The sequence below is a fragment of the Spermophilus citellus genome (assembly GCF_964194105.1).
Source record: "Spermophilus citellus genome assembly, chromosome: 10".
Lineage (NCBI taxonomy): Eukaryota > Metazoa > Chordata > Mammalia > Rodentia > Sciuridae > Spermophilus > Spermophilus citellus.
In genome coordinates, this window is record NC_138197.1 from 129,925,141 (window position 1) to 129,950,760 (window position 25,620).

At 49.4% G+C, this 25,620-nt stretch overlaps 2 protein-coding genes across 5 annotated transcripts in view; one reads left to right on the forward strand and one right to left on the reverse strand.

Annotated features, from left to right (window-relative positions):
- Positions 1-23,798, forward strand: L3MBTL2 (L3MBTL histone methyl-lysine binding protein 2). Of its 4 annotated transcripts, XM_081310510.1 has the most exons (19): positions 85-106; positions 3,335-3,370; positions 4,140-4,206; positions 5,047-5,287; positions 7,600-7,733; positions 10,791-10,914; positions 11,742-11,821; positions 13,527-13,644; positions 14,059-14,193; positions 14,467-14,555; positions 18,315-18,546; positions 18,932-19,008; positions 19,173-19,277; positions 19,888-20,035; positions 20,418-20,500; positions 20,841-21,075; positions 21,471-21,536; positions 22,724-22,840; positions 23,320-23,798. In XM_081310510.1, the coding sequence occupies exons 4-19, from the start codon at positions 5,068-5,070 to the stop codon at positions 23,430-23,432; spliced, it is 2,076 nt and encodes a 691-aa protein (XP_081166636.1). In that variant the 5' UTR covers positions 85-106; positions 3,335-3,370; positions 4,140-4,206; positions 5,047-5,067; the 3' UTR covers positions 23,433-23,798. The 4 variants fall into 4 exon arrangements, with proteins under 4 accessions (XP_081166633.1, XP_081166634.1, XP_081166635.1 ...); XM_081310508.1 differs by lacking the exon at positions 4,140-4,206 and having other exon boundaries at positions 23-106; XM_081310507.1 differs by lacking the exons at positions 3,335-3,370; positions 4,140-4,206 and having other exon boundaries at positions 1-106.
- The window catches only part of CHADL (chondroadherin like), a 10,002-nt gene continuing 7,163 nt past the window's right edge, over positions 22,782-25,620 (reverse strand). Inside the window, exon 6 of the mRNA XM_081310506.1 lies at positions 22,782-22,914. Within this exon, the coding sequence (XP_081166632.1) occupies positions 22,888-22,914 (27 nt within the window). The 3' untranslated portion in view covers positions 22,782-22,887. The remainder of the gene's footprint in view (positions 22,915-25,620) is intronic.

The window sequence follows — 25,620 nt, forward strand, 5'->3', positions numbered from 1 at the left end:
CAGCCAATGAGTGCGCCCCGGGAGAGCGGCGAGGCCAATATGGCTTCCTGCACCTGGTGACGGTAGAAGAAACTGAGGTCTCATGGAGAAACCCCGGAGCATTGAGGTGAGAGGGAGGAGACTTAGCACGACTGCGAAAGGGAACCCGGAGAACCTCGCTCAACGGATCCGTCTTTAGGCCTTTCGGCGACTCTGTGAGCGTGGAGGGCTGAGGGTGGACGGATTGGTAAACTGAGGTAGTAGGTCCAGCTAGGGCCAGAGGCAATCGCCGTCACTTTTTGCTCCTGTGGTCCTGGGACCCGCGTCGCTTCGCGAGTTCAGGGAGGAAATCCCGCTAGCCCGGGGAAGGGGACGTGGGTCCAGCTCTGTGAGCACTTGGATCTTTGTCTTCCTCGTCTCGTGGTCGCGTTCCTAAGGGATTGTTGAGGCCTTTCGCATCCAGGTGGGAAGGGAAGAGACATGAGGTTTAATATTATTCCGTGCCTGAAGCGTTCGCGTGCATGGTCTCCAAACACCCTCGCCGTCCTGGGATGTGGCTTCACGTCTATGGTTAAAGCAGCGGACTTAGAGAGGTAGTGAGTTCCCAGAGGCTCAACACAGCTGGAAAGGGAAGGAGGTGGGGTAAATCAGCCTCCAAAATCTTGTCGTTGCCTTTTCCACTCCCCTACAACAACCTGTAACCCACCCACCCTTCAATCATTTGGCTACTGGGCTCCTTATATTTAAATTCCATTTCCTTTCTAGCATATTTGCATGTGCTGGGAAACTTTAAGGATAAAGGAGAATTAAAAATGGAAAATAAGAATAATAGCTAACACTTTCAGAGCTGTCACTAATTGCTGAAAGTAGAATGAAGCTTTACCTCTGACCCCAGTCTTCATAATAATCCTCTAAAGAAGTCTTGTTGTTATCTCCATCGTATTGGTGAAGAAACCGTAGGTAGCAAGGCTAAATATCTTGCACAAAATCACAAATGCAGTTGATAAGTGATAGAGCCACGTCTTAAACCCAGGCAAATCTGATTTGAGAAACCATGCTTTGAGCCAATAATATTTGCCAGCGTTTATTGAGGACTTAATATGTGTAAGTCGCTGTTCTGAGTGCTTTATAGTATTATCTCTTTCCCCTTAAATCCTTTTAAATCAGTATTGTTGGGTTGGGATTATAGTTTAGTGTAGAGCACTTGCCTGCACATGTGAGGCACTAGGTTCGATCCTCAGCACTACATAAAAACACATAAATAAAAAAGATATTGTGGGGCTGAGGATGTGGCTCAAGCGGTAGCGCGCTCGCCTGGCATGCGTGCGGCCCGGGTTCGATCCTCAGCACCACATACAAACAAAGATGTTGTGTCCGCCGAGAACTAAAAAATAAATATTAAAAAAATTCTCTCTCTCTCTCTCTCTCTCCTCTCTCACTCTCTCTTAAAAAAAAAGATATTGTGTCCATTTACAATTAAAAATACTTTTAAATAAAATAAATAAATAGCTTGTGTTATGCTCATTTTGTGAAAATGAAGGCACTGAGAGATTGACATGTTATAAGTTCTTAGCTAGCAAGCACTAGAGATGGTATTTGGCACAGATCCCCAAACTCTACCTTGCTTCACATATATCCCATTCATATCTCATAGCCTGTGAGCCAAAAATTTTCTTATTTCATAGATAAGAAAATAGAGACCCAGGGACTGGGGTTGTGGCTCAGTGGTAGAGCACTTGCCTAGCATGTGTGAGGCTCTGGGTTCCATTCTCAGCACCACATATAAATAAATAAAATAAAGGTCCATTGACAACTAAAAAATATTTTTTAAAATATTTTTTTAGTTATACATGGACACAATATCTTTATTTTGTTTATTTATTTATTTTTTTATGTGGTGCTGAGGATCGAATCCAGGATCTCTTATGAGCTGAGCCACAACCCCAGTCCCTAAAAAATATGTTTAAAAAAGAAAGAAAGAAAGAAAATAGAGGGCCATAGAGGTTGAATGAATTGCCTAAAGACCTGTAGCTAGTTAGAATCAGAGCTTAATTTAAAGCTGTGCTACAACTTAGTAAGACCCTATCTCAAAAATAAATAAAATAAAATAAAATAAAAAAACAGCTGAGGATGTGGCTTAGTGGTTAAGAGTCCCAGGTTCAATCCCCAGTACCAAAAATAAATGCATACATACCTAATTAAAGGGCTGGGGCTGAGGTCAGTGGTAGATAGCTTACCTAGCACATGTGAAGCACCAGGTTTGAGCCTCAGCACCATATAAAAATAAGTAAATAAAACAAAGGCATTGGGCTGAGGCTGTGGCTCAGTGGTAGAGCGCTTGCCTAGCATGGGTTTGATTTTCGGCACCTCATATAAGTAAATGCATAAAATAAAGGTCTACACATCTAAAAAAAAATGAGTTCATTAAAAAAAAAAGATAAAGAAAAAAAGGTATTGTGTTCATCTATAACAAAATAAATTATTTATTTATTTTTTTTTTTTTTAGAGAGAGAATTTTTTTCATATTTTTTAGTTTTCAGCGGACACAACATCTTTGTTTGTATGTGGTGCTGAGGATTGAACCCGGGCTGCACGCATGCCAGGCAAGTGCGCTACCGCTTGAGCCACATCCCCAGCCCCCCCCAAAAAAATTATTTTTTAAAACAAAAAATCAGCCTCGTACTATGATACACACCAATGGCTTCTGAGGGTGAGGCAGGAGGATCTTGAGTTCAAAGCCAGCTTCAGCAATGGCAAGGTGCTAAGCAATTCAATGAGACCCTGTCTCTAAATAAAATATAAAAAAGAGCTGGGGGTGAGGCTGGAGCTATGGTTGAATGGCAGATTGCTTGCCTACCGAATGTGAGGCACTGGGTTCGATTCTCAGCACCACATATAAAATAAAGGTCCTTTGACAACTAAAAAATATTTAAGAAAAAAAGGGCTGGGGGGTCTGGGGTTGTAGCTCAGTGGTAGAACACTTGCCTAGCATTTGTGAGGCACTGGGTTTGATCCTCAGCACTATATACAAATAAATAAAGGTCCATTGAAAAAAAAAATATATATATATAATTAAAAAAGGGCTGGGGATGTGGCTCAGTGGTTAAGTGCCTCTGGGTTCAATCCCTGGTACAAATAAATAAAGTTGTGCTATATACCATCATGTCATAGCTACCTGTGTGTCATCTGCCTTTCATATCTTTCTTGGCACAGTCTGGGTCTTGAATTAACTTTTCCCTGACTTAAATTGTGTGTGTGTGTTGACTTTTTTTTTTTTTTGGCATTGTTTTTAAAGGTTTTTTTTTTAGTTGTTTAATTGTTGATGGATCCTTATTTTTCATTTATTTATATGCAGTGCTGAGGATTGAACCCAGAGCATCACACATACCAGGCAAGTGCTCTACCATTGAGCCACAACCCCAGCCTGTTAAATTGTTTTTTCTTGGGGTGGAGGGGTCGAGATACCAGGAATTGAACTCAGGAGCACTCAGCCACTGAACCACATCCCCCACCCTATTTTTTGTATTTTATTTAGAGACAAGGTCTCACTGAGTTGCTTAGCACCTTGCTGTTGCTGAGGCTGGCTTTGAACTCACAATCCTCCTGCCTCATTCTCCAGAGCTGCTAGGATTATAGATGTGTGCCACCATGCTGAGGTTTTTTTTTTGTTTTGTTTTTTGTTTTTTTTAGTTGAAGTTATTTGGGGTATAGATGCTGAACAAAGAAGAATGAATTTATAATATAAGTTTTCTACTCTAGAAAGGAGAAAATTTTTTAATATTTATCTTTTAGTTTTAGGTGGACACAATAACTTTATTTTTATGTGGTGCTGAGAATCAAACCCAGTGACTCACGCATGCTAGGCAAGCGCGCTACCACTTGAGCCACATCCCCAGCCCCTAGAAAGGAGAAATTTAAAAAAATAATAATAATTTTTTTAGTTGTAGATGCTCACAATACCTTTATTTTGTTTATTTAGTTTTCTTTATGAGGTGCTGGGGATCAAACCCAGTGCCTTATGCATGCTAGGCAAGCACTCTGCCACTGAGCCACAACCCCAGCCCCCTGGAATGTCTTTTCAAGGTATTTAAGATATTTTCACATTGTCAAACAAACTTCAGGTTTCCAACTTACAGTTTTTTTTTTAATTTATTTTACAGTGGTGGGAAAGCAATATACATTCAATAGAAACTGTACTTTGAATTTTAGCCTGTTCCCAAGTTACCAGTAAGTAGCATAATCTCTCATGATGCTGGACAGTGACTGTAGCTTTGTCAGTGACACAATCATCTGGGATTGCTTAGTACACTGTGGTGTACAGTGTTGCTCAGCTATGATATTTAATAGGTTATGTGTGCTAAATGCAATTTTCACTTAAAATATTTTCAATTTTTGATGGACTTATCAGTATGTAACCCCCTTGAAAGTCAAGGAACAACTGTATTCTATTTCTTTCTTTTTTTTTTTTAACATTTTTTAGTTGTAGATGGACACAATACCTTTATTTATTTTTTTGTGGTGCTGAGAATTTAACCCGGTGCCTAACACTTGCAAGGCAAGTGCTCCACCACTGAACTACAATTGCAGCCACTGTGTTCTATTTCATCCATGTTAAAATATCATCCTTTGGGGGCTGGGGTTGTGGTTCAGCGGTAGAGCGCTTGCCTCGCACATGTGTGGCCCTGGGTTCGATCCTCAGCACCACATAAGAATAAATAAATAAAGTGAAAGTATTGTGTCCAACTACAACTTAAAAATAAATAAATAAATATATATGTGTGTGTGTGTGTGTGTGTGTGTGTGTATAAAATCATCCTTTGTAGATCCACAGGAGCCTAGTGAATTCCTAACATTTTCTGTCTTATGCTGTTGTGTTGAATTATGGTGAAGAAATGTATAAAAAGAAGTAATGATACTTGTGTTTGCAAAAAAGGGGTATTTCAAATGTTTCCCAAAATGTTGACAAAGAATCAGAAAGTGGGTTGGTAGCAGATCTGCAGATTCTCTCCCCATACACTAAAACCAACCATATTTTTTTCTGCCTGGTTTGTGTCATCCTTCTACTAGGAGACCCCATCTTCGGAACCAATGGAGGAAGAAGAGGAAGATGATGACTTAGAGCTATTTGGAGGCTATGATAGTTTCCGGAGTTACAACAGCAGTGTGGGCAGTGAGAGCAGCTCCTATCTGGAGGAGTCAAGTGAAGCAGAAAATGAAGATCGAGAAGCAGGGGAGCTTCCAACCTCCCCCCTGCATTTGCTCAGCCCTGGGACTCCCCGCTCCTTGGATGGCAGTGGTTCTGAACCAGGTGCCTTCACAGTATCCCCTGAAGATGGAGAGGAGTCAGGAGGTTATGAAGGAACAGGGAATGAATACAGGCGGTTTGACCAGAGCCATCCAGATGTAAAAGACTGCTTGATCTTATGGATCAGATGTCTAAGGACTTGGCCAGGGGGGTCATTCCTCTATTGCGGTCTGGTTTCAAATTGTGATTTCATTCATTCTTTGATTCAACTAATGTTTATGCAGCACATATTAGATGCCAGTCAGGAATGTGGTACTGCTTTTACATTTGTGTGAGAAGGCTGGGGATTTCTCAGTCTGCATGTGGAGAAGATAGGAAATCTTAAGGGCTGTGGGGTGTCTTCCCAGAAGGGATAAATAATACCTTATGGAGGACTATGGGTGTGGCTCAGTGGTAGAGCACTTGCCTAGCAGGTGAGGCCCTTGGTTTGATTCCTAGCACCACCAAAAAGATAATAATAGTAACTTGTGGGCTATTAATAATAACTTGTTGGTGAGAAATGAGGGAATTGGTGGTTGGGGGTACAGGATAAAGTGACCTCCAGGAAAGAGGATTTGGGTGGAACCAGGAGCAGTGGCTCACACCTTTTATCCTGGCAACTTGAGAGGCTGTGGGAGGAAAATCACAAGTTTGAGACCAGCCTGAGCAATTTAGCAAGTCCCTGTCTCAGAATAAATTTTTTAAAAGGCTGGGGTTGTGGCTCAGTGATAGAGCCTGCCTGAATTCAATCTTCAGTACTGCCAAAACAAAAGGATCTGGATGGAGTGGAGCACTAAGAATCCCATGGATCATCTGGAAACCAGCTGGGCTTCAGAGATCTAATGCTTGGATAGCTGCTGGGCCTGTGTCAGGGCCTCCAGTGTGTGAAGAGAGGCGGGCTAGACAGGCTTTGATGATATCTCCGTTCTTTGATCTCTAAGTTCTGTTTTTTTTTTTTTTTTTTCCCAGCACTGGGGACTGAACCTAGGGGTTCTTTACCATTGAGCTACATCATCAGGCCTTTTTATTTTTTTTAATTTATTTATTTATTTACTTTTTGTGGTGCTGGGCATGGAACGCAGGGCCTTGTGCGTGCAAGGCAAGCACTCTACCAACTGAGCTGTATCCCCAGTCAAAAGTCTGTCTCTCTCTCTTTTTTTTTCTTTTTCTTTTTTTGCCTTTTTTTTTTTTAAATTTTGAGACAGAGTCTAGTTGTTGAATCTGGCCTTGAACTTGGAATCCTTCCTCAGCCTCCCAAGTCACTAGGATTACAGGCATGTTCAACTGCGCCTGGCTTCTTAAACTTTTTGGAATAGTAATCTAATACTTTTTTTTGGTGGGGGGCATACTGGAGATTGAACTCAGCCACTGAGCCACATCCCCAGCCCTATTTTGTGTTAGAGACAGGGTATCACTGAGTTGCTTAGCACCTCGCTTTTGCTGAGGCTGGCTTTGAACTCATGATCCTCCTGCCTCAGCCTCCTGAGCTGGGATTACAGGCATGTGCCACTGGACCCAGCTATAATCTAACACTTTTTGTCAGTTGATCCTTCTTTCTATTCATATTGTCTTTTCTTCCATTTTTCTTTCTTTCGTCTTTCTCCCTTCTATTTTCTCTCAACCATTTTCTTAGAGTCTTAGAACTTCATCACTAGAAGGAATCATTGGAAACCACCTAGTCCACAAGTTCCCTGACTGCAAATTAGAATCACCTGGGGAGGTTGTAACACTACAGATGTCAGTGTCTCATAGCAAACCATTTCATGAGAATCTTAGGTTCTGGAATTTTTTAAAAGCTCCTCGGGTGATTGAAACATGGATTTAATTCAGTCTCCTTACTATTTAAATAAAGCCACAGAGATTCACTTTGGCACTTTTCTGTTTTCCTCCTTTTACACACATTTTCCCCTTTCATCGTCTCTTGAAAAGTTGCTAACACCTGCTTATGTGCCCGGTCCTTCTCATGCATTTCCCCTAGCCCCACCATTGATATAACAAAGGGAAGCCAAGCAGCATAGCTTGGGTGAGACAGATTCACATATACACGCCAGGCTGGGTGTGTGGCACGCTGCTGGTCCCAGCTATTCAGGAGGCTGAGGCAGGAGGATCCCTTGAGGCCAGCTTGGGCAACATAGGGACACCCTGTCCTGGGTGGGGGGAAATACACACACACATAGCAGTCCCGCCTCCTGCCTCCTCCTCTTCTCCAGCTGTCAGCCTTAGTGGGTACTGGGGCTTACCTGGTTAGTGCAGTGCCCAAGGCTTTGAAGGGCCCATCATTTTGTTGGATTTGAGGTAACCATATTGGTAAGTCATGTGCTAAATTCTCTTCCCAGCCGTTTGTGAGATGTGTGGTATCGTGGGCACACGGGAAGCCTTCTTCTCCAAGACCAAGAGGTTCTGCAGTGTCTCCTGTTCCAGGAGCTACTCCTCCAACTCCAAAAAAGCCAGTATCCTGGCTAGATTACAGGTGAGAGACCACCACTTGCACCCTTCCCTGGGCCCTGGGTGCTGAGACAGGAACCACCAACTGATCCAAGGCTAGGAAACAGCAAGGGCTTGGGGAGGAGCTCTTTGCTTATGGTTGTCTGAAACCTCAAATTTTCTTGGTATTTAGTACGCCCTCAAACTTCAGAGGACAGAGGAATTAATCCCTGGAGCTACCCTCTATTCCCTACCCCCAAGGAACTGATAAAACTATCAGTTTTATCTCGGGGGAGCCTGATGTCCTTGGTCTTCACGCTACGTTTTATTTTATTTTTATTATTTTTTTATAACCTACACATATTTTCTTTCTTTCAAAGAGAGAGAGAGAGAGAGAGAGAGAGAGATTTTTTTAATATTTATTTTTCAGTTTTTGGTGGACACAACATCCTTATTTTATTTTTATTTGGTGCTGAGCATCGAACCCAGCACCCCACACATGCCAGGCGAGCGCGCTACCGCTTGAGCCACATCCCCAGCCCCATGCTACATTTTATATATGCCTTGAAGGAAGCTGGGAAACAAGCATGAGGATCGCAGGCCACAGGGGCTCAGAAGTCAGTGTTTTGTCTGATTCCATGTCATAGGCAGTCACGTAGATAATCTTTCCAGTCTCTAGTGGTTGATGTTTATAGAACTTGGAGACATGGAGAAACACTCCTATCCACTCATTGATTCAGTGTGTGGAGGTCCAGGGACTTGGATTGACACCCAGGTGGCTCTGTGGGAAGACAACAGTGGAACCTTGGCTGGACGGTAATCACAAGTGCTGGCCTCCAGTTGTCCACATGTGTAGCACTGGTTTGCAAACTCGTCTGCATGTCGCCATTGCCTGGAAAACTTTAAAAATACCAAGGCTTGTGTCTGACTCCCAAAGATTCCAATTAAACTGGGATGGAGCATGGCCTAGACCTGGGGATTTTAAAGAGCCCCCAGCCAGTGCTAACGTACTGCAAAGCTAGAGAACCGCTGCCCTGACATTTACTGGAAGTTGCTGCAGGCTGGATCTCTCTGGTTAGTGCTTCATATGCTTTGTCAACTTTGAGACAGTTACAATTGTTCCCCTCATTTTGTGGATTTTAGTCAGAGCATGGAAACGTCCCTGTCCTCAGGGAGCTAATGATATTGATGACAGCTACAGGACCTATTTGCTGAGGGCTTGGCCTTCCTAGTCCATCAGTGGTCCTAAAATATGGATATCAGGGCCAGGGTTGTAGCTCAGTGGTAGAACTCTTGCCTAGCATGTGGGAGGCCCTGGTTCAAGCCTTAGCAGTGACGGGGGAAAAAGCCTGGATTTTTAAAAAATTCTTATTTCTTTATACTGAATTTAAAAATAAAAATAAATTTAAAATTCCCCTTTTAAAAGCTCAGGAGTTTTAATACCTTAAAGAGATATCACTAAAAATTTTAGGGCTGGGGTTGTGGCTCAGTGGTAGAGTGCTTGCCTAGCATGTGTTAGGCATTGGATTCAATCCTCAGCACCACATAAAAATAAATAAACGAAATAAAGGTATTATGTCCATCTACAGCTAAAAATATTTTTAATACATTGTAGAAGTATTTGACTGAAGGTCTGCTGGGATTTAAGCCCACATTTCTTTCTTTTTTCTTTTTTGTAGTTGTAGATTATTTTATTTGTTTTTATTTTTAGGTGGTACTAAGGATCGAAACCAGTGCCTCACACATGCTAGGCAAACATTGCCACTAAGCTATAGCCCCAGCCTCTAAATCCACTTTTCTGCCAGGTACTGAGGCACACACCTATAATCTCAGCTACTTAGGAAGATGAGACAGGGGAGAACCACAAGTTCAAGGTCAGCCTAGATAATTTAGCAAGACCCTCTCTCAATTTTTTTCTCTTTGTTATTTTGAGACAGGATCTTCGTAAATTTGCTGAGGCTGACTTCAAATTTGGTGATCCTCCTATCTCAAACTCCCAGGTTGCTGAGATTACAGATGTGCTTTTAAAAATAAAGGGTTGGGCCAGGTGTGGTGGTGTATGCCTAAAATCCCAGCAATTTAGGAGGCTGAGGCAGGAGGATCTCAAGTTCAAAGCCAGCCTCAGTGGGGCTGGGATTGTAGCACAGTGGTAGAGCACTTGCCTAACACGTTTGAGGCACTGGGTTCGATTCTCAGCACCACATATAAATAAATAAAATAAAGGTCCATCAACAACTAAAATAATAATAATAATTAAAAAAAAAAAAAGCCAGCCATAGCAACTGTGAGGCACTAAGCAACTCAGTGAGACCCTGTCTCTAAATAAAATACAAAATAGGGCTGGATCAGTGGTTGAGTGCCCCTGAGTTCAATCCCCAGTACCTACCAAAAAATTAAAAAATAAAGGTTATTGTGTTCACCTACAAATAAATAAATAAAGGGTAGGGAATACAACTCAGTGGTAGAATGCCTAGGATGTGTGAGGCCCTGGGTTCAGTCTCCAGTACTGCAGTAAGCAAATACACAAACCCACATTTCTGCTTCACTCATCTCTTCCTGCCCTTTCTCCTCAGTATTGAAGTTACAAGATACAGGGCTGGTGATGTGGCTCAGTGGCAGAGCACTTGCCTACATATATGAGGCTCTGGGTTCTATCTCCAGAACCACAAAAAGAAAAAAAAAAAATATATATATATATATATATATATATTATGGCACAAGGTACAGATCACATCAGTCTTTAAGGTCTGTGCTCTTTGAGCACCTGATGAAGGCTGAAGACTATCTTTCCAGAATCACATAAATGTAAAATGTTGCCTCCCGTTTCAGAGAGTTTCTTGTCCCTCTGTAGCCATTCTCCTGCAGGCCCTGAGGAGCCCAGGAGGGGGGAGATGAGAGTTGAAGCTGAGGGAGAGGTTCCTAGAGGAAGCAGAACACATGTCCCTCCCTGCCCTGCAGCTCCTGTGACCCCCAAACCTTCCCTGTACCCACCCTCTGAGCCAAGAGCTATTGCCCATCCTTCAGTTTTACAAAAGAAACTGAAGCCCTGAAGAGGTGAAGTAACTGGACCAAGAACAGGACACTCATCTTCTGTCCCCTCCAGGGAAAACCACCCACCAAGAAAGCCAAAGTCCTTCATAAGGCAGCCTGGTCTGCCAAAATCGGAGCCTTCCTCCACTCCCAAGGGACAGGACAGCTAGCAGACGGGACACCAACAGGACAAGATGGTGAGACAGCAGAGGCTGGCGTGGGGGACAGGGCGGGGTGGCCTTCCCTAAGAGCGAGGACGGGAAAACCCTGCTGCAGGGTGGCCAGACCCAGGCTTGCTGTGGATGGTATCATCCCACCTGGGTGGGTGTTGTGGAAATGACTTCAGAAAATCCCTCAAACACCCTTTGGTTATCAGGGCTCCTACTCTTGATCACTCAAAAACCAAGATGTAGCTGATTTTGTTTCTTTTTGCTTTTATCCCAAGGGCTTCTCTTTCCTTGGGGCAGTGGAGGCCCAGGTCTGGTTCAGAGGGCTTGTGAAGCAGGGAGGGTAGTAGGATGGAAAGGGTCTTTTTTCTCATTTTTCTGAATGTAGCAGTTTCTGAGCAAATTGTATGTAGGCCCAAAGCAGCTGTGCTGTGTTGGTCTGAGTTCCTGATTGAAGTTGCCCTTCATGGACAGGAGGGTGGAGGGGCCTAAGTGTGTGCTCCTCCCATCTGTTCACATCATCTGTGGCCATTGGGAGGCTGGAGGAGGCCTGGGAGTTAAGCCAGGGACATTTGAATTTCCCTTGATTTGGAGGAAAAAGGGGAGAGATTTCCCTCTGAATGTTAATCTTCTCTTAAGTCTGAGTGTCTGGGGCATGTAGGTTGGTCCTCCCTATCCTGATGGCCATTAGTGGGGCGGGTATGGTGATTTGTGAGGGGCTGAAGTGCAGAGCTATTAGGGGTTGCTGGCTGAGGAAAGGGCCCTGCTTCTGTGCCTTGCCTGGATCCTCAGGGTGCAGGTCCCTAGCCTGGCTGTGTGGGTCCTCAGCCTCTACTCTTCCTCTTTCTGCTCTGCAGCTCTGGTCTTGGGATTTGACTGGGGGAAGTTCCTGAAGGATCACAGTTACAAGGCTGCTCCTGTCAGCTGCTTTAAACACGTGAGTGCCCTGACAGGGAAGGAGGGACAGCCAGGGATGGGCACGGGCTGGCTCTGGTGCTTCCCACCTCACAGGACAGCCACACTCTGGAGAGAACATGGGCAGGTCTGCGTGGAGAAGCCCCAGCTTGCCATAGCTCCATGTGCCTTTCCGTCTGCTTCTCAGAAAACGCCCTGCTGACACCTGTTAAGGGTCACCCCCCCCCCCCCCCCCCCCCGGCTGAGCTGCAACTCCTCCCTGAGGTCCCTACCTGGCTTATTTACACTACGTTAATTGATATCTAAGGACCCTTCTTTTTCTTTTTCTTTTTCTTCTTGGTGCTGGGGGTGGGATCCAGGTCTTCATGATTGCAGGGTGCACTCTCTACCACTGAGCTATCCCCAGCCCTTCCCTGAGGGCCTTTCCAATTTTGAAGCCCTTCTCCCATTTCTCCCCACTATTTAGCGTTTTTCCTGTTGAAAGCATAGTGCTTTTATACTGGCTGGGCCCCTTGGTGGCAGGAGGCAGGTGTGGATAGCTCCTGGACCAACCTCTGCAGAAGACTCTCTTGCTCCTATCACTGAGGAACCAGAAGGGCAAGATCTTGGTGGGGTGGGCTTGAGGTCAGGAACTTAATACCTAGCCACTGTAACCCACAATAGCCTGCAGGCCTGGGGGGACACCTGTAGCAGGGTCTTCATTTGTCTTTCACTGCCATACCCTGAAGTCCAGACCTCTTGAGTCCTGAGGACTCCTCTAACCAGAAAAAAACCCACTGTCTACCCTCCTTTCTGAACTGCTCCTGAATGCTGGGAAGTGCCTTGCACGGTTGACAAGTTGGCTCTCTACTCGGTTAACTGGCTCTACTCCTCTGAGTTGCTGATGAAGACTGCATCCTCCTTACTGGGACAACCTCTTCTTTGCCCAGATTCTCTAGGGCTCCCAGCACTGTCCTTGCAGGGGAGTTACATTGTACTTGCATTTAACACACTAGATTCAATATGCTCTGTAGAAACCTGCCCCTGTGTGTCTGGGCCAGCACAACTATTTCCTGGTTCAGTGACAAACCAATATCTGTGCCCAGGGAGATGGATAGAACACCTCGACTGGCTTAGGTCAGGCTTGAGAATGAAAAAATTACTCTGCTTTCTCAAGGTAGAATCAAGGTACCATTGGCAGAGAAGCATTTTATGTACTAGGAAGGCAGCCTCAGGTAGCCCACTACTAAGGAGAAGGACATGCCAGGGATAGCACGAGGCCAGGCAGTTCTGTGAACAAGGGGTCATGATACTTACTGCCCAAGTTGAGTGACGATAGGTATTGGTGTTTGCACCAAGAACAGTGCCCGGCACACAGTAAGTGCTAAAATGTGTTACTGTCCAGGCTGACATGGTAACAAAGAGACTGAGGCTTGCCAAGATGTGTTATACCCCGGTTGACACGACTGGGGGCTAGCCCTGTAATGTTTAGAACTTAGGTCTGTGACTCTGGACCTCCACCTGTCCCCTGGCCTGCCCCCATTCTCCCACCCCTGTTCCAGCTCATCTCTTCAGGGATAGTGGGCTCGCCCTGCTCATCTCTGAGTACTAGTACTAGCCTAGTTTCCTGTACACAGTGGCGACATGAAAAGTTGAGGTAGAGAAGGACGTGACTCAGGCCTGAGGGGCTCTGTCCTGCCAGCCCAAGAAGCTCACTCCCCACCTTGAATGCTCTTGTGGCCACACAGGTCCCGCTGTATGACCAGTGGGAGGACGTGATGAAGGGGATGAAGGTGGAGGTGCTCAACAGTGACGCTGTACTCCCCAGCCGGGTGTACTGGATCGCCTCTGTCATCCAGGCAGCAGGTGGGTGTTCCTCTGGCCAGGGCAGCACCTGAGATGTCTGTAGAGTGACATCTCAAGCTGGTAGGCAGTGGTGCAGGCAGAAATTGGCTTTATAAATTAAAACCCGCCCACTGGCATCTCTGTCCTTCTTCTTGGGATTGTCCTGCCTTAGAGGGGACGATGGCGCTGGGCAAGCTTGGAAACTGTAGTTTTATTGCGGGGATAGTCAGGGTATAGAAAATCAGTCTCACCATCATACTACCATAACATTTCCAAATAATTGGCTTGGATTCGTTTTGTTTTGGACAACAGGGGCTTCATTTGCCTGGAAGGAGTTCTTGGAATAGGAAGTGGGAATTCTGACTTAGGCTGGAGAATAAGAAAGGCCTAGGAATGTTCCTTTCCCATCCCATCCTTCGTCACCTTTCCTTTCAGGGTACCGGGTGTTGCTCCGGTATGAAGGCTTTGAAAATGATGCCAGCCATGACTTCTGGTGCAACCTGGGAACTGTGGATGTCCACCCCATTGGGTGGTGTGCCATCAATAGCAAGATCCTGGTGCCTCCCCGGAGTGAGTTGATGAGAACTTTCCCTGTCCTGGTTCCCGAGGGCCCTGCATAGAGGCAAAGCCTCTTGGGCTAGAATAGAACCCACTTGCTTCTTGCTTCCTTCCTTCCTGTCCTCCTGGCTTCTGGGCCAAGCCATGTTGTGGAGTCTGTTTTGTAAGACAAAGTCATTGCTGGCCTGAAGTGACATAAATAAATTATTCAGTCCCCTCTGATGATCTCTGGGTGGGTGAGGATACTGCCAGGCTGTAACCAGCATTATGCCGGTGTCTCCACAGCCATCCATGCCAAGTTCACCGACTGGAAAGGCTACCTCATGAAGCGGTTGGTAGGCTCCAGGACACTTCCTGTGGATTTCCATATCAAGGTCTGACAGGAGCCCTCTGGGACTTTTAGCTGCTCTCCCTCCCACTCTTCCCGTTTTGCTCTGTCCTTCCTGTTATTCATTGCAGTATTGAATTAATTTTTCTTGTGTGGGTGCGGTGCTGGGGATTGAACCTGAGGCCTTGTGCATGCAAGGCAAATGCCCTACCACTGAGTAACACTGCCCCATCCCCTCAGTGCAGTGTTTTTCTGAGGCCCCCTTGCTGGGATGATCTTCAGTGGCTCCACATTTCTGCAGGACAGAGTCCAACACTACCTTGGTGGTGGCAGCCTACCTCCCCATCCAGACCCTGATCTGGCCACATCAGTCATGTTGCTTTGTCAGCCTTTGCTTTTCCAGATCCTTACCTTTGCTCATTTGCATTTTCCAGAGTTTTCACATAATAGATGTTATTATGTACTTGTATACAGAGCACCATGGGAACACAAAGAATATAGATACTGTCATTCAAGAATCCCTGGTCTGGCAAAGGAAATGAAAGTCATATACACAATTAATTATGTGGAAATAGGGATGTGCCCCAGAATCATCTGTGTAGTATTTAATATTTTTTTTAACTACTTTGTTCTTTAACTTAAGTCACATGTGCACATGGCATCCAATCAAAAGGGTCAGAAGGTCTGCAGGGAAGACTCTCCCGCTTTCTGCTGGCCTCCTCCTGTGTAGGTGCCTGGGCTGTATGCGAGGTTCCCATGTGGCCCTGGTAAGCCTCACAGCAGGGCACAGGGAACACATTGCAAGGACTCCCAGGGCTGGACTGGCCTGTCTCAAAGGAAGAGGCAGGATCCAGCAGCCTTCAGGCTTTTGAATTTTGTCCTGATAGGCAGGATATGTCTGGTGTGGAAGGCAACAGTGGAATGTAAAGATGGAATGGAAGTTGGGCCTGTCCCACCCAAGGCACTGGTGGAAAGGTGGTCCACCGTGGGCCTTAGCTAGTGGAGAGTCACCCTGGGAGAGGGAGTGGCTCAGAGCATCCTAGAGAAGCATTCCCTGGCTCGCTCGCCCTTTCTCAAAGTAGAAATGACTTGAATTTACCAGGTACTACTTACCTGCTACTTACCTTCCATGCAGGTGCCTTTTCTTGTTCTCTATACTTTGTTTGGCTCAGCAGCACTGAGCCAATCCCCAGCCCTTGTTTTTTTTTTTTTTTTTTTTTTTTTTTTTTTTTTTTTTTAGAGAGAGAGAGATAATTTTTTAATATATATCTTTCAGTTTTCGGTGGACACGACATCTTTATTTTATTTTTATGTGGTGCTGAGGATCAAACCCAGCGTGCATGCCACGCAAGCGCACTACTGCTTGAGCCACATCCCCAGCCACTTGTTTTAACTTTTTTTTTTTTAATATTTAATTTTTAGTTTTCGGCGGACACAACATCTTTGTTGGTATGTGGTGCTGAGGATCGAACCCGGGCCGCACGCATGCCAGATGATCACGCTACCGCTTGAGCCACATCCCCAGCCCTTTATTTTATTTATTTATTTATTTTATTCTTTTTTTTTTGAGAGAGAGAGAATTTTAATATTTATTTTTCAGTTTTCGGCGGACACAACATCTTTGTTGGTATGTGGTGCTGAGGATCGAACCCGGGCCGCACGCATGCCAGGCGAGCGCGCTACCGCTTGAGCCACATCCCCAGCCCTCATTTTTTTTTTTGAGAGAGAGAATTTTAATATTTATTTTTCAGTTTTCGGCGGACACAACATCTTTGTTTGTATGTGGTGCTGAGGATCAAACCCGGGCCACACGCGTGCCAGGCGAACGCGCTACTGCTTGAGTCACATCCCCAGCCCCCCAGCCCTTTATTTTAACTTTTTATTTTGAGATAGATCCTGCTAGTTGCCAATGGCCCCTCGTGATGGCCGGGGTTGTAGCAGGCGTCACCATGCCTGGCTCCATGTTCTTCAACAAAACCAAGCTTTGTCTCCTGTGTGTCCCATAGTGCCCATAGTCGATAGACTGGGTGATGGGAGGTGATCATTCACTTTCTCTGCCAGCACCTATCTTAGGATAAGGCTGGTGATGATGTGTGATGCAGACTATTAGGAATCACAAGGTGGCCTCAGTTTTGCTTAAGTTAAAAGGGGTTGATTCTGGGTAGAAAGACAGGGTTCCATGTGGACAAGTCGGCAAGCATGGGCTGACTGTCACATACCCTCCTGTCCTGTAGTATGCTCAAGAGGGGAAACAAGCCAGGCATGGTTGTACACACCTGTAATCCTACCAACTTGGGGATTGGACCCTGTCTCAAAATAAAAATTAAAAAGGGCTGGGGATATGGCTCAGTGGTTAAGTGCCCCTGGGTTCAACCTCTGATGCCAAAAACAAGAGGGGACACTAAAGCCGAAGGAGGTGGTTGAGGCAAGATGACTGGGCGAGGACTGGAAGGCACCATGAGAGTACTCATGGGGACCAGAGTTCCAGACAGGCTTCTCGGGAACCAGTGCTTAGGAGGCCACTGCCCCAAGAAGAGGGGGAAGCAGCGTGTGCCATGACATGGAGAGCGCAGCCAGTGAGCAAGGCCTTTCCCCTTGCTCTATCACTCAGCAGTCGCTCCCAGAAGATTGGGGCTGGGGAAGGCAGGATAGGGTGTGTGGCCCTTTGAGCCCTGTAACATAGCCAGTGCTTGCTAGTGTTCTGAAAGAACAAAGGCCCATCAGCCAAGGCCGGTGTGCACGCTGGTTTGTGCATTTGTTCACTCGAGAACATTCCCTGGTCACTGCTGTGTGCCGAGCTCGGTGCTGAGCAGCTGCTCACTGCTGCCTGTGCAGAGTTCAGCACTCACTGTGTTGTTCTAAATAAATAAGGGGGTCAAATGCCACTAGGTTTGGGCCCTGCCTTGCGGCCGTAGAGGAAGGGGATATGTCTGACAGGCGGCCCAACCCAGGCCCCTGCACTGTCCACCCTCCCAAATGAGCTAGAGCTGCTGCCATGAGGATGGACAGTTGGTGTCAGGGTGTATTCTAGGTCTTGAGCTTGGGGCCTGAAAGATCTGTCTGGGCTAAGATCCTGGGTTCACTCTTCCTGATGGCTTCTTTGTGACTCCAAGGTGCTCCTGACATGTTTGGAAAAAGCATTGCTCATATAATGTCATCACCAAAACCCAGGTGGGCCACCTTTCCCTGAGCCAGCAGTGGCCTAGAGCTGGAAAGCCCCTCAGTCATGCCCCACCACTGTGGTTTTGCAGGGCAGCACATGGATGTCTTGGTCACTGTCCCCTTGTTGGGATAGAGGGCATGGATTGCTACCAAGGTGCTCTGGAAGCATTTCAGAACCACAGCCCTTTGGAGTCAGAGCTGCATTTGGACATGTGGAGACACAGGTCCTCAGTTTCCTGGACACAAGTCTTGTATCTGCAGGGGTCCAGGAGGTAGAGGGGTGTGGGAGGTGCCTGGGGGCCAGTGCAGACCACGGTAACACAGGTTCCAGGCCCAGCTCTGGCACTGGAATCTGTTCGACCCTGGATCACTTCCGTTTTCTTGGTCTAAAGTAGGTCTTGTGGGTCCAGCCTCTTGATTTGACTTACTGGAGTTTGGTGAGGTGAAGCGGGGCACCCACTGAGAGCCGTGTGCCTGTCTTTGATGCTTTTCTAGGGAACCTGTGGGAAGGGAGGGCCACCTGCCCGCCCCTGCCTTCCTGTCTGGAGTGATTCTACCACACCCTCCCTGTCCTCCACTGACTTAAGAGCAGGGAGGCAGACAGAGGAGGCAGCAGCACACCTGTGTCCCGATGTCGTTGCAGATGGTGGAGAGCATGAAGTACCCCTTTCGGCAGGGCATGCGCCTTGAGGTTGTGGACAAGTCCCAGGTGTCACGGACCCGTATGGCTGTGGTGGACACAGTAATCGGGGGTCGCCTGCGGCTCCTCTATGAGGATGGTGACAGTGACGATGACTTTTGGTGCCACATGTGGAGCCCCCTGATCCATCCAGTGGGTTGGTCACGGCGTGTTGGCCATAGCATCAAGATGTCAGGTCAGTAGAGCCCCAGGCCAGCGTGACCCCAGACTGGGAGTGCCCTGCCCCTCAGGACCATCACCACCCTGCAGAGGATGGTACTGAAGTCCAGAGAGGCTGAGGGACATGACCGAGGTCACTCAGCCCAGTGTGAAGTGGTAAAACCAAGATTTGAACCCAGATGCTCTGGCCCTGATGTCATGAGGGTCTAGGTCTGGAGGGCCGTGTAGTCCCCACAGAGCTTCTGATGCTTCCTGGTTAAGCCTGTACCCTCCAATCTAGAGGGCTGGCACACCGCCCAGAGCAGAGGCTGAGTAGCCAGGGTTTCTGGGAGGCGTGGGCATGGTCCCGGAACCACCTTCCGACTCCTTTCTCTTCCTCACTCCCTCCGTCTGCTCAAAAGAGAGGCGAAGTGACATGGCCCATCATCCTACCTTCCGGAAAATCTACTGTGATGCTGTTCCTTACCTGTTCAAGAAGGTAAGGCACAGCCGTGGGTGCCTTCCTCCCTGGCCACCGTCCACGCCAGGTCTCAGGAGCCTGGCTTCTCCCTGGGGTTGGCTCTTCCCGCCTCTGCTTCCCAGGCCCAGGTTGTACGATGCCTGTTCCTCCCACCTTCCCCCAATCACCCTATTCCTTTTAAGGTACGAGCTGTCTACACAGAGGGCGGCTGGTTTGAGGAGGGGATGAAGCTGGAGGCCATTGACCCACTGAACCTGGGCAACATCTGCGTGGCGACCATCTGCAAGGTGAGCCTGGGCCACCCTCCCACCTCTGTCGTGGCTGATGGTACACAGCGGTGCTCTCGCTGTCAGACTCAGGGCCTTCGCTGGCTGCTCCTGCCGTGTCGGACTCTGAGCGGAGCCTTGCCTGCTTCGTGTCAGGAACACGTGCATATTGAACACCGGAGCCTGGCCCTGACTCAGGTGCCAGCTCCGCCCTGTCACCTCACCAGGGCCTTCCTGCCTTTGGCCATCTCCTTTTGTGCAGGCCTAGCCAAGGGCCATGCCAGGCTCCTAGCCTCCTCTGTTATTGCCACTGCCTGAGGAGCAGCACCTCCCTTGTCCCTGCTGGAGGGTGCTGCTGACTTCTCCGTCCCGCCCGCGCCATGCTGGGCCCCGAGCTCACACACCAACAGTGGCAGCAACAGATGTGTCCCCTGTTGGTGTGGTGTTGACTGTTTAGAGTGAATCGCCTGATGGCACACAAGGGTGTCACAGGAGCCCTGGCACTCTGCAAGGGCGGCTCAGTGGGCTCTGCATGCGGTCAGACTCACCTGCCTCGCCCCCTGCTACAGCCGTCTTCTCAGAGAGGCTGCGGCTCACGGCAGGCTGTGTGTCTGCCCCACGGCCGCCCTAGGTTCTCCTGGACGGCTACCTGATGATCTGTGTGGACGGGGGGCCCTCCACAGATGGCTCGGACTGGTTCTGTTACCATGCCTCTTCCCATGCCATCTTCCCAGCCACCTTCTGCCAAAAGAATGACATTGAGCTCACACCCCCAAAAGGTAAGACTGGCGTAGCAACAGGTGCTGGCCCTGCAGGATGAGGCCACAGGCCCAGACTGCTGGTCAAGTCAGCCCTGGGGCATGGAGTCTCAGTATGGGGGAGGTAACAGCCACCGCTAGCCATTACACTGCCTGGGCCGAGTCAGCCCCATGGCCAGTGTATGGTTGGTAAATGGAGCTTCCACTTGTGCCGTTGGCCAGTGAACAACCTGTGCAACAAGACTGTGGTCATAGAACAGGTGCCAGCCCAGAAAGGAAGGAAGAAAGAGTTGCTGTGGAGACTGCAGGCTGGGCCTGACCAAGTTGTAGTGACTCTTCAGACAGTGTGTCCCTTATCCCTGACCAAATTCCTACTTCCTGTTTCCCCTACCCTTTCTTCCAGGGTATGAGACACAAACTTTCAACTGGGACACCTACTTGGAGAAGACCAAGTCAAGAGCAGCTCCATCAAGACTCTTCAACATGGTGAGGAGACCAGGGATGGAGCAGGGGTTCTGTGGTGGCCTCAGGACTGGCCCTCCCACTGCTGTCTGTGGCAGCAGTTCCAGCCTCTTCTCTTGAGGCCCTACCGCTGAGATCAGCTATGTCCAGAGAAGTCCCACACTGTGACAGGGCGCTCGCTGAGCCTGTTAGCTGGTCCCCTCAGAAGAGGGGAAGGGCTGGTGTCTGGGAAGGGCTCAATGAGTGGGTGTCCAGAGGACCTTCCCCCACAGGCCTCGGTGCCAGCCCCTTGCCCACTGCTGCCCTTAGGCAAGCCTGCTGAGGTGGCGAGCTGGCTGGCCTGGTAAGTGCCTTCTTCCCCCAGGACTGCCCCAACCATGGCTTCAAGGTGGGCATGAAGCTGGAGGCTGTGGACCTGATGGAGCCCCGGCTCATCTGTGTGGCCACCGTGAAGCGGGTGGTTCACCGGCTCCTCAGCATCCACTTTGATGGCTGGGACAACGAGTATGACCAGTGGGTGGATTGCGAGTCCCCGGACATCTACCCCGTCGGCTGGTGCGAACTCACTGGCTACCAGCTCCAGCCTCCTGTGGCTGCAGGTCGGGGCTCCTGTGGCTCTGAGGGGCTCTTGACTTTCTTCCTCCTCCTCTTTCCTCCCTGCCCACCTCCCCGCCCCACCCTGCCATGCCAGCTCAGCTCCTTGGCATGGGATGGAGAAGTCTTGGGGACGCTCTGCACAGAGAGCCCTGCCTCCCCCTCTCCTGACTTCTCTGTCCCCCCTCCCTCCGGCCTGCAGTGCTCCTTCCTTCATCTTGCCCACTCTGTCATAGGCTCGGGTCCTTTGCACCCAGGTAAACCACCCAGGCCCACCCTGTTCTCACTACCCAGCTGAGGCTGCCCTCTTGGGGTGCCCTGTGTGTGAGGGGACCGGGGGCCTCAGGATGTACCCTGCATCCTCCAGTGCTCTCTTGTCATCTCTTTCTTTCAATCACAGAACCAGCCACACCTTTGAAAGCCAAAGAGGCCACAAAAAAGAAAAAGAAACAGTTTGGGAAGAAAAGTAAGCAAGCCCGAAAGCGGCCTGTTCTCGCGGCCACCCGCCCCACGCAGCCATCTTCCTGTTCCCTCCTCTCCTCACTTGCCTGTCAGCCCAAGGGCCTTGCACCCTGTGCCTTTGGGGACCCAGAGCATCAAACAGGAGTTCAGTCTCTGACAGTGGTCAGGACGCTGAGGAAAAAGAACGAGATCGTATTTAGAAAGGTCATCTCCATCCCCGCTGCACAGAGCTGGAACCCAGCATGCCTCGAGGCACCTGTAGCTGCTAGGTCTTAAGAAAAAGGCGCAGGAGGAAATAGATACCGTTGTCCCGAGATTGCTGCCTCTCAAGACCCCCTTGGTGGAGCGGAGCACAGGGGGCTGCTGAGTGGGCAGGCAGACTCCACCGGGCTTTTAGGCCTTCCCCAAATAGATCCTGAGCCCTGACTGGGCCATCCTCAGAGCTGCAGGCCCTGAGGGTAGGAGGTAGATTTCCTTAACATGGCACCACGAGGAGAGGAACATGTGCTTAAATAGGACGAGCTGAGACGGGGACTAGTCCTGAGCAGGAGTGAGGGTATGGCATGTGTCAAGTGGGATTTGGGCCATGCACACTGGTGCACACCTGTAATCCCCGCAGCTCAGGAGGCTGAAGGAGGAGAATCACAAGTTCAAGGCCAGCCTGACAATTTAGTGACACCTGTCTCACAGTAAGATAAAGAAGAGGGCTGGATGCAGCATAGAAGTAGGGCACGGGCCTGGCATGTGCCAGGCACTGGGTCCAGTCCCCAGTGCCACAATAAGAAAACATGGGCTGGGGAGGTAGCTCGGTTGGTGGAGTGCTTGCCTAGCATGCCCAAGGCCCTGGGTTCAATCCCTTGCAGCACAAAAAAAAAGAAAGAAAAAAAAAACATGGGGCATAGAAGGAGGCACTGTGCCATTCAGAATGGTAGGGGCTGGGATGTAGCAGGTCACTGGTGGAGGGATTGACGCGCAGGACTGCCCCAAGCCTTGGCCCCAAGGAGGTGGTAGTGATCCCCGACTGGAGCAAACCTCTCCGACCTTGGGACGTCCAACCAGTGGGGAGGACTGTCAGTTGTAGGCCAGGCCCTTTGCCCCGAACTGGCGCTTTCCCCTCTGGATGAGACCCAGCCCTGCAAGCCTCATATAGATATGACCCTAAGGCTGGGTTCATTCCATTTTTATTCAAAGGGAAAAGAATCCCGCCGACCAAGACTCGGCCCCTTAGACAGGGGTCCAAGAAGCCCCTGCTGGAGGACGACCTGCAGGCTGCGGGGAAGGTCCCATCGGAGCCTATTCCTGACGAGAGTAAGAGCCGCCGGGCGAGATCAAGGCAGGGCCGGCCTGCTCCATGCTCAGAGGCGGCCCCTCTTCTTCCCCACCTGGGCACAGAAGAGTAGAGTCAGGTTTGAAGAGAGTTTTCTGGGCACCAAGCAGTCCTTGAACCACTGGGCCTGTAGAACTTCCCAAACGCCCGCCCCCAACTCTGAGCCAAGCCCAGTCTCTGTCCAGCCAGGTGCCCCGCCCTCTTCCTCTGCACCTCTGCCCACTGGACAGACTTGGCAGGGTGGGGGCAGACTGGCAGATGCCAGCATCTCTGGCACACCCAGTCCAGGCAGGCTGTGCGTGGCACCCTGGGCTTCTCTGCTGCAGCCTCTGGGAAGTGAGCAGGAGGGTAGAGGTGGCCTCCCCGGCTCCCGGCTGCCCCCTGGGGGCCCCCTCTGCAGGAAGCCAGGTCCCTTGTCAGCCTTCCTGGGACTGCACACTCATTTTCTGCTTCCCTCTAGTCATTGCTGTGTGTGTGAAGGAAGAGCACCTGGACATGGCTTCTCCTGACAAGGCTCCTAGTCCAGAGCTGCCTGTCCCCCTCGAGAACATCAAGCAAGAGACTGATGACTGAGCCAGCCCAGGCCATGGAACAGAGGGGAGGCTGGGGCTCCTGGGCCACCACCCTTCCACCCCACTTGAGATGGGAGTCTGAGCCTTTTTTCCTGCCTCTTATGTGGAGGCTGCCTGCTGAAGGACCCGCCTCTTGCCTCCATCCTCCCCTGGAGGCCTGTGTGCCTGGGGATGCCTGAGGCCCCAAGCTGGTCTGAGTGACTCCCTGTGTGGCCCCAGGCTTCTGAAGCTGGTGCACCTGCTGCCCAACCTGCTGTGCCCCCAACAGGTGTGGGCACTGCTGCCATCACACTGGAAGATGAGGGACAAGACAGTGTGTGATCCGCCTGTATATTTGCCCAAGAATAAAATTATGAAGCAGCTCTGATGGGAAGGTCCCCGGGCTGACAGTGAGCAGAGGGACAGGAGCAGCTCTGCCTAAAATCAAACCAAGCAGAAGGCCCTGTGTGCCTCGTGGCACTGGAGGACTGTGCAGTGGCAGGCAGCTGAGAAGCACTGACCAGGATAATGGGCATTGGTGACCTGTCATGGCCTTTACCTCTCTCCTCTGTGGGCACGAGCACTGGTTCGTATTTCCTAAAAGGAAAGTGGGGGAGGCTTGCAGTGGCCTGGGCCAACTTGATGACAGGGTGGAGGCCAGGCTGCTTACTGCTGGGGACAGCAACAGGGAGCTCAGCTCTCCTACCTTGCCCCCCCCCCCCCCCCGCAGTGCCTGGCCTGCCCTGGGTTCTAGCTGGGGTTGGATCCGCCTGACATTTTCATTCCTTGTCCCCACTGTTAACCCATGTCTGGTATGGCCTTGACCCAGGGTGTGGCCAGTACTGCTGCCCATGAACCTTCAAGGACATTCTTCCCCATCCTTCACAGCACCCCCTGGAGTAGGGGACCGGCAGGTATAATGGGTGTGCCTCCCAGCTCGCTTTTCTTATTGTCCTTTTAATTCCTGATTCCACTGGCTTCGGAAACTGCACTCTAGAGGTTCACCTGGTGTCTGCCCAGTTTCCAGCTGCTTTTGCTTCTCCCAGTTAGTCTCCCTCAAAAATAAGCTGTCCTGCCTCTCGTGTAGCATCCTGGAACCCAGGGTAGAGGCAGCCCTTTCCTTCCCACCTGTGTGTTGGATGGTGCCATGTGCATCCCTCTGTCCTGCCAGGGCTGCAGCTGTGCTGCTGTGTCCAGCTGCCTTCAGGGCCTGCATGGCTCTTGACTCTTGTGCAGGCAGCCTGGACCCGGGTCTGTCAGCTGCTTGCTGAGGTGTGCAGACTAGGCTGGCTCAGGACCCACAACGGGACTGTGCCTGAGATGGGGCAGGCATCAGTCATCACAGGCTGGGCACTTCTGGACAGATGCAGAGAGAACTTGGTTCTTTTCCCCTTGATAAAGCCCTGTTCAGAACACATGCCTAGAAAGTGGCCCGTTGGCCTACCCTGATTTCCTTAAGAAGTAAATAGGTTAAGAATGGAAGACCACTGGGCTGCCTAGAGACCAGGCAGGTCTCTGCTCAGAACGGCCATTCCTGCCCTCAGCACACACCAGCTCCAAGACTCAGTGGTGACATGCCAGTGACAGCAGCCCCTCAGGAGGATATTGGGAGGAAGAGTGTCCCAGGGTGCACTTTGTCTCTGCTGTCTGCTCAGGAGTCCAGCTGAAGAGAATTCATCTCATCAGGTTCCTTAGCAGTTAGGCATTATTCTGACCCAAGAGCTTCTGACAAGTGGCTTATATGCCATTTGACCTTTAGTTCCTAAATGAAGAAGCTGTGCCCTAGAAGTTCCATGATGAGGGCAGAGCCGCAGGACATGCTGGGCTGTCACTTGGCCCTGGACTGGCTCACACTTCTCCGCCAGGGAGTAAGGGTCATCTATCATCACTGCTGAGTGCCCCATCTCCATAACAACCACATACTGATGTGTCCCCTCCCCAAAGGCCACAAGTTCCCCAAAGGGAGCCCGGATCTTATCTGTCCCTAGTGCCTCTCTCAGGCCTGGTACAAAGTTGGGCTCCAGGAGTGTTGATGAAGTAGAAGGGTGTGCACATGACCTGCGTTCAGGTCTGTCTGACTTGTCACAGGTGGAAGTGTTGACCTGGAAATTTTTACTCAGAATGAACCATGTGCCTCAACTTGCCCTTGGGTGGAACTGAAGGTCGCCGAGTCTCAACAATGGATTGCTGACTGGGAAGCATCCCCAAAC